At 37.8% G+C, this 15,576-nt stretch overlaps 2 protein-coding genes across 10 annotated transcripts in view; both read right to left on the bottom strand.

Annotated features, from left to right (window-relative positions):
- The window catches only part of SLC12A8 (solute carrier family 12 member 8), a 147,322-nt gene extending 141,563 nt beyond the window's left edge, over positions 1–5,759 (bottom strand). The window contains exons 1-4 of the mRNA XM_032149947.2: positions 5,688–5,759; positions 1,787–1,930; positions 1,103–1,343; positions 117–183 (exon numbers count right to left, since the gene is read on the bottom strand). Of these exons, the coding sequence (XP_032005838.2) occupies positions 117–183; positions 1,103–1,343; positions 1,787–1,930; positions 5,688–5,759 (524 nt within the window). The remainder of the gene's footprint in view (positions 1–116; positions 184–1,102; positions 1,344–1,786; positions 1,931–5,687) is intronic.
- A 1,425-nt stretch (positions 5,760–7,184) lies between these two features.
- Positions 7,185–15,576, bottom strand: part of ZNF148 (zinc finger protein 148) — a 149,912-nt gene continuing 141,520 nt past the window's right edge. For all 9 annotated transcript variants that reach the window (XM_032149945.1, XM_032149939.2, XM_058437399.1 and 6 more), the window contains one exon: positions 7,185–15,471. In XM_032149945.1, coding sequence (XP_032005836.1) covers positions 13,873–15,471 — 1,599 coding nt within the window. In that variant the 3' untranslated portion in view covers positions 7,185–13,872. The remainder of the gene's footprint in view (positions 15,472–15,576) is intronic.

Raw genomic sequence — 15,576 nt, 5'->3', positions numbered from 1 at the left:
TGTGCTTCACCTTGACCTTGAGTTGTTACTGAATAGAAGAAAAGGTGAATTTAAGGCCAGGCGTCGTGGCTCATGCCTGTAATCCCAGCACTTTGAGAGGCTAGATGCTCCCTCACCTCTTTCCTTCCAGTGGCTGGCACTGAGAAATGCCATCTGTGTGAAGGCTGGCAACAAAATCATAACCTGAAAGATAGCATCATTTGTCAGAAAGTCTGAATCCTGGAGAGGGATCAGGGCTCTGAAAAGGCCAACCAGAATAGGAATGGGAAAGCAGGTTGAAAACATTAAGTCATGATGTGAATAGGTATGTACACAAAAACATAATGTATCTCATAGCCTAGGCCCTGGAACCACAGTCAAAAGTGCCTTGAGAGGTTGCCCACCTAGTGTGGTGCACATTTTACAATCACCTAGGGGTGGTTTCAGAAAATACCAATACCTGGGGGACCCACCTCCAGATATTCTGACTTAATTACTTAATTGGTCTGGGGTGGGGCCTGGAAATCAGCATTTTCTTTAAACTTCTCAGATGATTCTAATGCTCAGCCAAGGTTTGAAAATCATGAGATTTCTAGCCCAATAGTATTTTTTCCCCTCTTCAAAACACCTGAGAGATGGAATACATCTTGTTGGCAGTGGTGTCTTATTGTAGTTACAATTTTCACTGACAGGGAGAAGGTGGATATATTACTGAGGCAGCACAAGTAATTTACTATTTAAAGAGAGTAATTATATAAACTGCATATATATGTTTTAGTTGGTCATTGTGATGCACCTCCCTAAGGCAAGCCTGTGTATTTAAAAAAAAATCACAGGAATTCTGCACACACTCACAAGGGTTTGCCGGCTCTGAGGGTGGAGCCGAGATTGGAACCTAGGTCTCATTCCAATGCCAGGCTCTCTCCTCTGCACAGTGCAGCCTCTTTAATCCAGATGAAGAGATAAAATAGAGAAAGATTTTTCTTCTTCATGGACTTTGAAATGCACTTCCAAGAGCCCCAGGCCCAAAAGGGTGTCCTGCCAGAGGGCCACCCAGTATTCCGGGGAGCTGGGAGGGGGTGACTCGGGAGACACAGGCCCGAACAAAGCACAAGCCCCTCACACAGGCTGAGAGAGCCTGGCTCCCAGGGAAGTTGGGGCGGGCCAGTCTCTTCCTCTGGCTTCCCTGGTAAGACTGAGTGGAGAGGGAGGGGCTGCAGCTTTCCTGGTGTCAGGTGTTCAGCTGCTGTTGGGTAGGTCTCTCCTCCAGGATCTAGGCTATTTGTTGATTCTGGGGGTTTGCCCTGACAAGAGAAAGTCATCCTGTCTCTATCAGCCACCTGGCATCTGTCATGGGCTAGGACCTGTTGGGAGCACAAAACAAAATGTAGCTGCAGAAAGGAGCCTGAGAAACAGGGTCCAGATTATTTTATGATGACAGTGGCAGCCTCACTACACTGTGACGACATAGTGATTAGCATTAGCTTTTACTCAAATATCATCTACGGCCGACCCAGTGACAGGCTGTCTAGAGTGCAGATGAGAGAAGTCAGGTCCGGATCTGAGACCTGGTTCTCCCTCTTCACTGTATGACCTTGCCCACGGTCTCCAATGTGTCTAAGCTTCCATTTTCTTACTTGTAGCATGGAGTTAATGATTAAGACCTGCCGAACCTACCTGGCAGAGTGGTTATGAACATTCTAGAATTTTACTGGAGACTGAAATCTAGATCAGCTATCTCTTGTTTTCACAATCCACTATTTTCCCTCCCATTTTGAAAATCACATGTCCAGTTTTCTGGTCTTACTGCGGTTATCCAGAGCCTCAAACTCCCTTGCAGTGGTTCTTCTGCAGGACCAGCAACCTTCTCTTTCCATCCTTGGATATAGCTCAGGGGGCCTGCATCCCCTCCTTCAACCACATTCATCAAACATCTGTTGCTCACCAAGGACTGTGGCCAACACAGAACACACAGTGGGAAGCAAGACCGCTCTGGACAGGCAGGCAAGACAGACATTCATCAAATTCTCACACATTACAAACAGCCATCTAGAAGCTAGAGAAACCGTACAGAGTGATGAGAGATTCTGAAATGGTTAATGTGACCTAATCAGGAAAATCAGGATAAGCTTTTCTGGGAAAGTGATGCTAGGGCTGAAATCCAAGGGACGCATGGTGTGGGAGTAGGTGGTTTAATAGAATGTAGAGAGAAAATAGTGCCTTTGTAGCCCAAGAGGGCATGACCAAGTAACTGAAGCTGAAAGCAGTCCAGTGGTGGAAGAGCAGAGAGGATGACAGGCTTACTGTAGGAAAGGCGGGGGCTATGGGCAGCAGATGACCTCACAGGGCCAAGGTAAGGAATGCCATGTTTCTCCAAGTAACAACTGGGAAGCTTCTGATGCATGGCTGTTATGTGGAGCAAGAACCAGAGGCCAAGAAGAGTGCATGTACAGGAACTTACAGAAACCCAGGCAAGACCTGAAGGTGGTTCGGGTTGTGGTAGTTGTAAAGGGAGGGAGGGCTCCAAAGAATTTGAGAAATATTCACAAGCCCTGCCCTCCAGGAGTGGCCTGATTGATCAGATCACAGAATACTTACTGAACCCCATCCAGCAGTGAGCATTTTCCATTACTAAGCCTCACATGTGGACATGTCTCTTTTGCTTCTTCCTTTCTTTGCTCCTATGCAACTGGAGCAGTGAGAAAAGGGCTGGGGCCCACCTGCTCACTGATGAGTCCTGGCCATCCTACTCCTTATTCACCTGATTCTCATATACTGAGATGCCCTGGTCAGCGTGAGGTGGTAAGGTGCCAAGGGGAAGGAAGTGGCTCTAGAGGCCTTATAGTTCCAGCCACATCCTCTACCTCATTTCTACACTAGGGTTTGGGAAATGACCATTGATTGTTGTGTGCCAGTTTAGGGAATTTTTTTTTTTTTTTTTTTTGGAAGGTTATGGCAAGTGCAAGTTGTAGTTGACTGCAGAATTCTGGCATTTCCAGGCCCCTGGATCATAGCATCATCTTGACGCCATTGAATCTCCACCATACTTCTAATACCTTCAAATAGCCCTCCAAATGCCTCCTGTACCCCCTAGCACTGTTTATTCATTCACACTTGCTCATTGTGTGAGGTAGCTTTATGCTCTCTGAACTTAATGCCTTTAAGAAGCTTACAAACTAATCCAGGGGGTCTCACAAGCTTCTCCTGATATCAATTTAGTTTTGAATGTTACTGAAATATGAATACTAAAAAAACAAATAAGCCTAACCTGCATGAGAGGCAGGGCTTCAAATCTCATCACATACCATCTGCTGGTTGTTTCTATTGGATGTATACCTGTGATTATGGTATAGACACTCAGGAGAAAGAAAGAAAAAAAAAGAATAGCAAAGAAGGAACAGAAATAGTGAAAGAAAAATAATGTAAGAGAAAAAAAAGAAGAGAGAAAAAAGTGGTTCCAACATCCTAACCTCATTGTCCATAATTTTGCTTTTGTCTCATGGGTCAGCCAGGTTCCCATTCATGATTAACCAATAGCTTAGGAGTGAGAAAGTGGGGAATTCCACCTCCGTATATTCCCTTACTTTTGTAGGATGACACTTCTGCTTATTGTTTCTCATTTGTGGCAATGTATGTCAGTGTTGTTTAGACTTCATCCAGAATGTTCCATCCCGTTGAGTGTATGTGATAGTGAAATCATACCTTTTTTTGAGACAGGGTCTCACTCTGACACCCAGGGTGGAGTGCAGTGGCACGATCACGGCTCACTGCAGCCCCAACCTCCTGAGCTCGTGATCCTCCCATCTCGGCCTCCTGAGTTGCTGGGACTTTAGGTGTGCACCATCACACTTGGGTGATTTTTAAAAGTTTTTTTGAGAGATGGGGGTCTCTGTATGTTGCCCAGGCTGGAGTCAGATTTTTAATGAAGCTTTTTGAATTATGTGTTCCTAAGGTTTAGGGCATGTGCTTTATAATACCCTCTATTCCATTTGCCAGTGAACACAAATTATGTTAAGTAACCACTTATTTACAAAATTCCTATCATGTCTGCCTCACTAACTAGTTATTCCTTGTTGGTCAATTAAATCCAGACAGACTCTCATATCTTCTTCAGTCTTTTGAAAGATAAAATTGAATGCAAGTGAAAGTTATTATATGTTCTGCTTTACATGAAATGAGGCTTCCAATTGTGAGGAAGCCAGGCTCTCTATTGAATTTAGGACCTAGCCCACAAAGTCATGTAGTGTCATTTCTACCATTTCTCCTATTGGTTGGGGCACTTAAAAAGGTCCACTCAGGCTCAATGGGAGGTAACATAGACCCTAACTCCTTTTGAAGGAATCCCAACATCATATTGTAAGAAGAGCATATGGAAAATACAATCTACCCCAGATTGTTTGTTTTTTAATTTTCTTATTCATCTCCCACCCCACCCCCTCCAGATTCCAAATACTTTGGTAATCTGTATTTACTGAATACAGTAAATACAGTAAATACACTTGTCCAACTCTGCTCTATCTTGCTTTTGTGCCACTTCAAAATCTGGATAGGCTGGGCACAGTGTAATCACACCTGTAATCCCAACACTTTGGGAGGCCAAGGCGGGAGGACTGCTTCAGTCCAGGAGTTCGAGATCAGCCTGGGTAGCATAAACAAACAAACAAAAAAACCCTGTCTCTATAAAAAATAAAACAAATATTAGCTAGACATAGTGGAGCAAGCCTGAAGTCTCAGATATTCAGGAGGCTGAGGCAAGAGAATCTCTAGAGCCCAGGAGTTTGAGATTGAGCTATGATCATGCCACTGCACTCCGCCTGGGCAACAGAGCGAGACTCCCTTAAGAAAATAAATAATCTGAATAGGGTATGTATTTAGTACCTTACAGTTTACAAATTATCTCAAGTGATTTGACATTCACAGCAATTCATATAGGCATTTATTATCCTTATTTTGCAGATGAAAAAGTTGAGGCTCAGAAAAATATGTGACTTGAACAAGACTACACAGATAGATCAAGGCAGAACAGTGATTTAATCCTCTCAAGTCGTCTGCTTATTTCGCTGCCCCTTATTTGCCCATGCAGCCTATAGAATGTTATCAAACTACAGCTCTACTGTCTCACAATCATCCTCAACAAAAAACACACAGTTCATTTAAAGCTGTCCCATTTGGATATGCTGCCTTGGAAGCACTTCCAAAGTACTGCCTTGGAAGTACTTTCTTAAAGGATATTTTTAGTCTGAGGTAGAGTGATCACTTGAGACCAGGAGTTCAACAGCAAGCCTGGGAAACATACCAAGACCCTGTCTCTACACAACGTAATGAACATAACTGGACATGGTGGCACATGCCTGTAGTCCCACCTACTCAGGAGGCTGAAGCAAGAGGATCACTTGAGCCCAGAAGTACAAGGCTGCAGTGAGCTATGATCATGCCATCCCATTCCAGCCTGGGCCACAGAGCAAGACTCCATCCCCCTCCCCCCACCAAAAAAAACATAAAACAATCCACAAAAAAAGAAAACCCTATTTTTTACACAAATATTACTAGACTGTGTGTATACTCTCCCCTTCCCCGCCACCCCCGACAATGCACAAAACTGCTCTCAGCCATCTTCTGTAAGGTCTCAAATTACTCTGCATGCGTTTACTCTGCTGTGTCCTCTTTCAGCCATTTCGTGATCTAGCAATCAGGCTTAACCCTCATACTGTCTTCACAAAAGTTGCGTTAGGGTGATGGTGCTGAAACTTCCATAGTTTTCCCATAGGGGAAACTACCATATCGGAAGTTTAAAAGGTAAGTTTGGCAGAGGCCAAGATACCTTGAAGGAAATGGCCAAGGAAGAGAAAGAGAATCACACATAGGGACAGCTGGAAGTTATTTAACATGAAGTACCATAAACACAGTCATAGTCTGGGAGGATGGAACAAGTAGCATATGACTTCAAGGTGTTTAAAATATTAATACCTTTCCATGAAGACTGTGCTAGAATGACGAATCAGCCTTGGTTTAGTTATTTCTCCACTTCCACGAAACCACCTCTCACCACCCATTTCCAACCCCGCAGTGGGGTACAGGTGACCCTCTAGTGTATTTTCACTCTAACGTGTGTGAACCTCAGTCCTGTGGTAAGTCAGTTCCTTCAAAACAAAGTCTGTTTCTCATTTCCACAGTCCAGGCTTGAATCCTATCCCTAACTTTGTTATTTTAGGTAGAGTCTAATTTTTGACAATGTTCCCTATTTCCACTTTTTTAGTCTGTATATATTTTCTATCTTCTGAAATTTATTAAGATTATATTTTCTAATCCTATCCTAAAACAGGGAATAAAGGTACTTAGAAGTTTGAGGGATGAGATTACTCAGCATAGCACTCAACACATCTTAACACTCATTGTTTGCTTGAATAATCTAAAGTACAATACTGTAACCTGCAATTGATAACACTATAAATACCTTTCACATGGTCAAATAAAGACGCTAATGGCCTCAACCATCTATTATTTGCATGGAGCACAATGCCTGTTATTAAATAGGTGATTGGTGCTGAATGAACGCAGGGTCAAAGAAGTCGGCTCCAGTAAGATTCAAATCAATAGAAAACACAGTTCCTACCTTGGGCAAGGCATTTCTTTGGCTCCCTTCCCCACCTTGACACAACATCTTATTTTCAGAACCTTATTAAGAATGAGAAGCTAGGGAAAATTAAGGTTACAACTTTAAAAGTTCATCTGTATTAGTAGGTAAATATGCAAATGCTCAAATGTTCTCTAACAATTCAAGTCCATTTCTAAACTTGAGTTTTCCCAGTCACTTGAAAATCACTTTGAAATGTCATTCTAATTTACAATATCACATTTCACATCCCAGCTCTTACACATATGCATATACAGCTGTGTGAATGTCTGGGTAAAATGTTCCTTTTAATTACACTTGAAAATGACAAAAGAAAGAAAATTATGAGACCCAAATTTTAGCTTTAGTTCACTTAAAACTTTTCACCTCCATTTATTCTTTATGCACCATATGAATATAATTTATATCCTATCAAGTTCACCAGAGAAGAAAGAAAACAGAACAGCCAGCACTCTGAAAAAAAAAAAAAAAAAAAAATTTAAAATTCAAACCAAACATACAATCAGGAAAATCTTCATAATCACTTTGTGCATGATAAATTGTCAAGTAAGACTCAATGACAACACATTAATTCAAGTGACTTCAATTTTTTATTTTTTCTTATAATCTTTAGAAGATTGGAGAAATATCATGTAGAATATCTCCCCTCCCCTCTCCCCACCATTCCTAATCATTCAAGAAAAACTGGGATCTAGGAAATGCATTAGTAGACTATCAGTGGTATTATTATGTACAATTGGTTAAAGCACCATGCTAATAATAAGGCCAGGGTCCTAGGACTGATCATTGCAAGGGCCAATTAGTTTAAATGTGTTCCATGGACCCAGACTGCACTCCTAACCACAGACAACTTTCTTACAATGCATCCCGCTGGTCACAAGCTAGGGTACTGGCAAGGTGGTAGATGGATGAAAACAAATCTCCACTAATGAAAGAAAAAAGAAAAGAAATCCCACGTATGCTGACAGTGGGTTAACAGAGTCTTATCTGTAAAGAAAAAAACACATATTTTCTTAGCCCTACGATGAACACGTTTCAAGTCTAAAATATTCAATGACAGTAACATTTGACTCTTGCATTTTAGAATAACATTCCACATAAAGCTATAATAAAGGCCCTGATAATTGTTACCCAATTTGTGTAACTGTTAATTCCACACAGAAATTCTTTTCTCTTTACTGTTATATCTATGCACCATGATTTTTGCATATTTACCATTCGTTATTTGGTTCAGAATATTGTGAAAAATTCAGCTCAAAAATTATCCATAAAACTGTATTCTATATTTTATTTTTCAAACAGCCAGTGTCCACATTTAAAATGCAGAATTTGCAAATATTAGTCTAATAATTCAATTTAAAGTAAAGCAAAACAACTTCCTTTAGTATCACAATACATAAAATGGTTTCATAAACTCCAAATGGCAAAGATAACTATATGACAATAGTGTTGAAAGCCGTGAAACTCATTAAACCTCTTATCAATAGGTCAGTTTAAAGAACATCTCTATGTTCCATGACTATGCATGAAACAAGCTGTCACTGTATTATAAACGCTCAGCAATTCATTCATGGCATAATATAGGGTCAAGCAAGATTTTGTTTTTACAATGAAATTAAAATATATTTAAAGAAACAAAAAATCCTCCCAATTGTTTAAAAACAATTCTATTTGGAGAGCAAAATATTTTAAAATATATTGACTTACCAAATTTCAATTGTTAGGCTGCTGACTACTGATGTAAAAGTTTGTATTTAAAAATATCACAAATCTCTTTTTATTTAACACTGAAAATTTCAATGTGATAAGTTTCATTGCAAAGCAACTGTCACCTGAGTAGATTTTAAAATTTAGTGCTCCTATTTTTTGGGGGAGAGGGGAAGGAAAGACCCATTTTGTATCTGATCCCGAGTTTGCAGTTGAATCCTTCACAATGATTTCTTAAGGAGTTGAAGAAACAACCTGCTGCAACCTTCCCAAGACACACGATGCCCCCCTTTCCCTCGGAAATTTGCTCCGGCATTTTAGGAACTCTCAGTATTCATCAAATATTTCCATTTCACTACCCACTCAAGCATAGCAACCCAATTCATTTAGTTCTATACAACAGTGTCTATATTATATACATATTTAATTATCAATAGGAAATAGAAAATAAAAATTTACAGTGATTGAGAAAAGGTCAGAAAATGGGATAGGAATAGTAATACTGTATAATCAGAATATCCTATTATCTTACCAGTTTTAATGACAGGGTTTTTCCTTTATTAGTTGAAATACAAAGAAGGCATAGGGGATCCCAGGAAAATAACACTATATATCAGAAAATTCAACGTGCTCCACCATCAGGATTTCCATCACACATTTAATTTCTTCTGTACAATGTTTATAAACTTGTTTTTTTCAAAATCATCAGATTTTCAGATTAAATTCAGCACTACACAGTATGCCCTTGAAGTAAAATGAGGTTACCTGCTTTATTTGGATACCAAGTTCCCTTCAGACAGCATTAAAATAAAGACAAGTAAGACTACACAGATAAAATCCAGTATAATTCAAATCCAACAATGAAAAATTTCCCCCATATTGTTGCAAAATTCTTTCTACTGAAATGCTTTGCTACAATAATAAAAAGCATACATTACATATAAAAGATACCAGTGTACTAAAAAGTGACAGAAGTGGACTAGCAAATCCTTCAAAGCACATTATATAAATGACTAGCATTTAAAAACATTTTTTCCTATAAAATGTAGGTCATATACATTTATAAATTGGCGGTTTTATTTCTAAAGCAGTGATGTGTGTGTTCAAATAGCTGTTCTGTACAGTATAATATCTACTCACTTGAAACTATAATAGGTTTGTCTTCCTTTGTATTGAAGTTGAATAAATTCATCTGATCAGCTGAGAAATCAAGCTTGAAAAATAAGTATCTAAAAATCAATGTAGAAAGTTTAGAATTATTGAAATGTAGTTACGAAATATGAAGAGAACTATCTATTTCACAATGGATCTGAAGTCACCTCAAAACTTACGGGCTTGAATCTAAAACAGAAACAAATATTAAAATCCAAAGCAAATCACAAAGTTAGGTAGCAGTACAGAAGCAGGAAAAAAAACCACATCCCTTCCTTCAGTGTGATGGGCACTAAGTTTTGCGGTCTTCCTCCATCTTGCAGAAGAGTGGTAAGGCCATTCAATGCTTAGTGAAAGTGAGTACAGATGAAGTCAGATTTAGCCTGTCTCCCCTGCAACTTCAATTATGCTGTGTAAACAGTGTTACGTTCCAATAGGAGGAACAATGGAATTTGCTTATAAAAACTGATTAAAGATAATCATTATTAAATGAAATAAGGATAATTAATAACTCTGAAATGTTTTTAGAACTTTCCTGATGCTACTTGTAAAGTTAGCACTGCTATGTATTATTGCTTACATACAGTACAACATCATATGCCTTCTAACATAAAGCAGTACTGTGATTTGTTTGTACATATTTACAGATTCTTAAAAACAAGCTGTAAAAACATTACATACTTTCAGACAATACAAATTAGCACATTGGTACTCACTTCAAAACAAATGGAATGCATAACATTAATAAACATCATAAAGGAAGACTCACATAAAAGTCCTTGATTGTCAAGACACGTTTATATATAAACTCTAACTGTGCAGAATTAAAGATTCAATCATAGGTACATCCTTATTTGATGAACCATATTTACAGCATGGTATTGCATAAAAAAATAAAATAATGTTTACAGGGTTTTACTTTTTTATCCATTGGATTAAAGAAAGCAACAAACATAACAAGAAATGTTTGTCTGCTTTAGTTTGTTTCCTACCAAAGTTTAAGTGAAAAAAGGAAACACGGTTTTTATTTGCAGAATATAGCAAAACAACTGGAAAATTATTTCCCTGAAATAAAGCAATTTGAAACGGAAAAGGTTTTAAATTAAATTTCAGACTCAAAATATTTCTCAATGATTATTATAGTGCTTCTTCAAGTACATATACTGTGAAAAAAAAATGAGTTCTAGTTTAAAATGTTCTAAGAAATGCAGTACTACAGTAATGCCTACTTTTAGTTTCCCGGCCTTTTTTTTTCTTTTTTTTTTTTAAACAGCCCTTTAAAAACCCAAATTAATCAAATGAAAGAAGTGGCAAAAGAGCTAACCTAGCTGGCACTCTGCAAGTGTCTCTCCTCTGTGGAAATGAAATCCTGCCCTGAGCACAATTCTTGACATAACTGCCTTCTGCCTCTTGAGATAAAAATGACCTGACCGATGGCTGGCACCCTCAGCCAGAGCTAAGAAGACGGATTCCTACCTTATCAAGTACATTTGCATGTAGACCCAAAACATTTAAGAGCCACTTAAATATTCAAAACAAATGAAATATGTGTGAATAAGGTTTTAAAAAACCCTTTAGAAGATGTTCAAGAGATATTACCTCGCCTAACGTGATGTTTCCAATCTTCAAACGTGAGAGAAGGTCCCAAGAGGAAAAGCACACCTCACTCAGATTGATCAAAAGTTTAAGGGTGTACCAGCATGTCTTTATAGAACAATGTGCTCACTTTGAGAAATGAGAAACATGAATTGCAAAAGAATATCTCATATCCTCCATGTTTCAATCTAAAGCAGCACATAAGGCTACTTATTTTCTCCATTAATGCCCAGATAGAAATTAAATAACCTTCTGAACCAAAGTGGGGAAACCCAAAACTGTTGAGATGTTTATCATATTACGATAGAACAAGGTAACTCTGGTAGGCATTTGGAATTTCACAGTAAGAGAGTGATGACTATACATACATGGTAAGTCAATAAGTTATGCTGGCTGAGTATCACTTATCTAAAAAATGCTTATAACCTGGTAGAAAAGTCTGCCATTATGTAGATTTAAAGAAATGTGTTGAAAACAGGAATGCAACACCTGAAAGTCTCCTTGCATAACTACCATTTTCAAAGGCCTTCCTTCCCAAGCTCACCCTAAATGCTCAGCAAGAGTCACATTCTAAAAACTATGCTGGTGATGTTAAAACAACTGAAAAAAACCTCTACACTGTATCAAAATTGCATCAAGCTCTCCATGGAACAAAATTTTTGATCAGGCTCCAAAACAACTCACGAAATAAATGCCTACTCTCATCAAAAGTACTATGAGAAAAATACCAATGCCCATTTAGGGTGAGCACAGTTCCATTTTTAACATATCACCTGAATGAAGCCTTTTTGTAATTATGTAATGCACAACACAACACACACAATCTTAAGAGTCAATAATGGCAGAACTTAAATATTTACTTCAAAGAAGTCTAAAATTCTTGAAAACTTTGGCAGCAAAGAAAGCTGTCAAATGGGAAAACTAGTATTTCAAGCAAAACTTAATAACCAAAGTATAGAGGAAACCACATTAAATATAATTTATATTCCTTATCATAAAAACACCAATATATTCAAAATAAATGAAGGATGTTAAGGGTGGATAGTTATTTCTTCCCTTTCTTTATGAGAACAGTCTTGGGATAACATTAAATAAAAGAAAAATAATTTAAATGGATAACATATTCTATACTGAAACAAAGACTGCAGATCTATAGGGCCAGTATAAGAGTCAAAATGGAAATTAAGAATATTTTCATTTTCCAAGGGTATTAATTTTAGATTTTCACTGGTGCTATATCAGTATGTGCATTGTGACAACGATGGCAGAAATTTGAAATGTAAAAATGAAAAAGTTGTAACAAAGAGTCAATAACTAATATAACTTCCAAAAATCAAAACTGCCCAACGCGTAACTCAAACCATCATTCTTCAGAAAAGTGTGTGTGTGTGTATATATATATATGTAAAAGCACTATTTATTGTACCATGCTGTATTATTTTAAGACAGAGTATTAAAAAAAAACATTCATGGTATAAGGATAAAGTCTGTAGTTTATTTAGATTTTGAAATGCAACAAAAATTTTCCGATCACTCATCTAGCTGAAAAAGAAATGGTAGTTACTGGAATTAGTAAACACTTTTGGTTTGTAAAGTTGTAATGAGCAGTGTTCATTAAAAAGTAACTCAAGATAAAATATCAATTAAAATGCCCATTTCTTTAGTTTCTCTGGATACTGTTTAATTATCCAATCTATCAAGAGTCTAGAAAGAAAAAGATTAAACCAGGTTTTACAGTTCCAAAGATATCCCAATTTCCTTTTATTGCCAAAAGTTAAAATTGTCAATTATGAGATGATTATGACACAACCATATCAAACCTAAAAATCTAATTTTTTTTTTACTTTGAGAAATCAAAAATACCAAATAGATTCTAAGTGCTCTATGTTAACTGAAGTGTATATGTAAAGTAAAATACAATTAAGCTTTAAAACGTGGAATATACATTTTGTGTAAGCATTATGTTCTTGGGAATGTAATCTACAGAATTTCTTTTACTAAAACTTCAAAACCTTGATACCTGCACATGAAAAATCATAAAAAACATCTAGGTACAACTGTACAAAGAAACTGACACCAATATGCATACTTCCATAGAGAAGTGACTGCTTCAACAGTTGTGTGTTTTGGTAAAAGTTTTGAAAGTATGCATATTTTTAAAGTAATTAGGCTTTTAAATAGTGGAGTCTTAGACTATCAGATTTTTATTACTTTTTTTCTTCAAAAAAACACATGTCAATATAATGCAAAATGAAAATCAAGGGTATATGGCATATCATTCTTTTTAAAAGGTGGTTTCTTGGTTTTTTTCCCCCTATAGGACACACTAATTTATTTAAGCCATAATCTCTTGACATTAAACTTTTAAGTTCACTCTGTCTGTAAAGTATACTCAGATTCCCTGCTGAAGTGCAATGACTATGCTGAAAAACTTAGAAACAGTATGAGTAAATTTCACACAATTACTAATCTCCTAAGAATGTACAATGTTATCAGTTAGGAAACAATTGTGCGAAAGTCTTTTTTTTTTTTTTTCTTTTTAACTTGGTGTGGGTGGAATAGCAAGTTTCTGATCTAAAACAAGTAATGCATTGCTTCTATAAAGGTGACAACATGTAAGGCAGTTCAAAGAATGCTGACTAACCAAACGAAATGCAGTTATTGGATTATCTTGCTATTCATATCAGCTTAACTTGTTATTACGCATTGCTCTTAAATCTGTACAGCACTCCATTTACACAGAGTAACCCCACTCTTGATTAATCTGTTCTAAAGTGCCAGTATTATTTACACTTCTTTTTTTTTTAGCCAAAAGTCTGGCCAGTTGTGGCATCAGGTGAAGATGTCATCCCAGCTCTATTATCATTTACATTCACCAAAGGAAATTCTGAAAATTCAGCACTTGTCCCTGGTCCCCGAAGGTTCACCTGTCCATTGGCAGTGCTAAATTGAGTAGCTATTCCAGCTCTTGATCCATGATACGGAGCACGGAAGGGCTGTTCAAAGGAGCTCATTTGGTAAGCTTGGTGGACAGGCTGGGCCTCAGCTTTCTTCTGAGAAGTCACTTGATCCAAAAAGTCCTGTGTTGATGTGGCAGAAGCATGGTTTGTCTCATCACCTGAAAAGGGAAATGAGTGCTGTGAATCACCAACTATTAGTCCAAAGTGGGACTTATCTGGAGTTGTTCTTAGTGGAGAATTCATTCCTGATCGAAAGCTATTGATGGGCATGGTGGCATAGACCTGCTTGTCTATGGAAGAGAATGCTGGCTGATTTGGGAGGGTCTGGTTATCAGTCACAAAGTTAAGGCTCGGGCTATTCAAATAGGCATCATTTTGGCTAGTTCTGTCCAAAGCCTGCTGCAGAAACTTGGAGTATTCCTGCAACATGTTGGCTTTATCTGATGAGGATGCTTGGGAGCTTGATCCAACATTCTCTGACGGGGTGACCTCTGGTACTTCTGAAGAATTTATTGATATGCTAGAAGTTACTTCAGTATCTGCAACACTGAAGGATATCTCATGCTGTCCATTAGCTTTGTGGGAATAATGATCCAACAGAGTCTGCAGTACCTCATCTGGAATAACATTTTTGTCATGATTACTCTTAATCTCCACATTCAGTGCCTGTGACTCTAATATGGATGCCGTGGTACTTTCATCAATGACACTTGCCACAGCTGCTTGTGTTACAGAAGGCTGAGAAGCTATGGTACCCACATTCAGCGCATATTCCCTGCTGTTGTTACTTGCTGCTTGAAGATACCGCTTCTTCTTCAAAAACTGCATGGCATCATCATAATTAGTACTACTATGCACAGGTTTACTGGGCCCCTCCTGCAAATTATCAACCTGATCAATGTCAGCATTGCCTTCCGAGTCCAGTAAAGCCTGTTTATCCACAAGTTCAAAAGCATACTTTGAAACTTTGCTCTCTTCATATGTGGATAAAGGTGAAATTGTTTGATTTTGCTCCAGTGGCTGTTTCAGACTTCTCTTACTATTAATTTTTTTGAGAACTAACTTAGGTGGGTGTATTTCTCCTGACGCATCTTCTAAATGCGAGCCCCCAACTGAAGAATGTGGCATTTCAACAGCATATTCTGCAACCATATACTCATCTTTTACTTTAGTACTTGAAGAATAAAGAGGCAAGTAATCATTTTTGTCTTTTTTCAGGTCAGATTTGTCCAAAGCACTCTCTTTGTCCATTCCAGATGATTTTTTCTCCGTTTTCTGCCTTTTCTTTTTTGGCAGTGAGTTGTCTTTTGGTGACGTAGAAAAGCCAGAATCTTCCTCAGATGTCAGAAGGCCACCTTTGATGGCACATCTATTTAGTTTTTTGTCATGATTTTCATGGCACATACGTTTATGTTTCAACACACGATCTGTTCTGGAAAAATACTGTTGAATTCAGAGGATGGTAATAGGTTGTTTGTGGTTTTGGTCAATCAAGAAAAGAAAAAGTGAAACAAAACAATTAATATAAAGATATATTAATGCAATAAC

The sequence above is a fragment of the Hylobates moloch genome, unplaced genomic scaffold, assembly GCF_009828535.3.
Source record: "Hylobates moloch isolate HMO894 unplaced genomic scaffold, HMol_V3 SCAFFOLD_4, whole genome shotgun sequence".
Classification (NCBI taxonomy): Eukaryota; Metazoa; Chordata; class Mammalia; order Primates; family Hylobatidae; genus Hylobates; species Hylobates moloch.
Note: the sequence above shows the minus strand (reverse complement) of the source record. Positions and strands in the feature narration are given on the sequence as shown.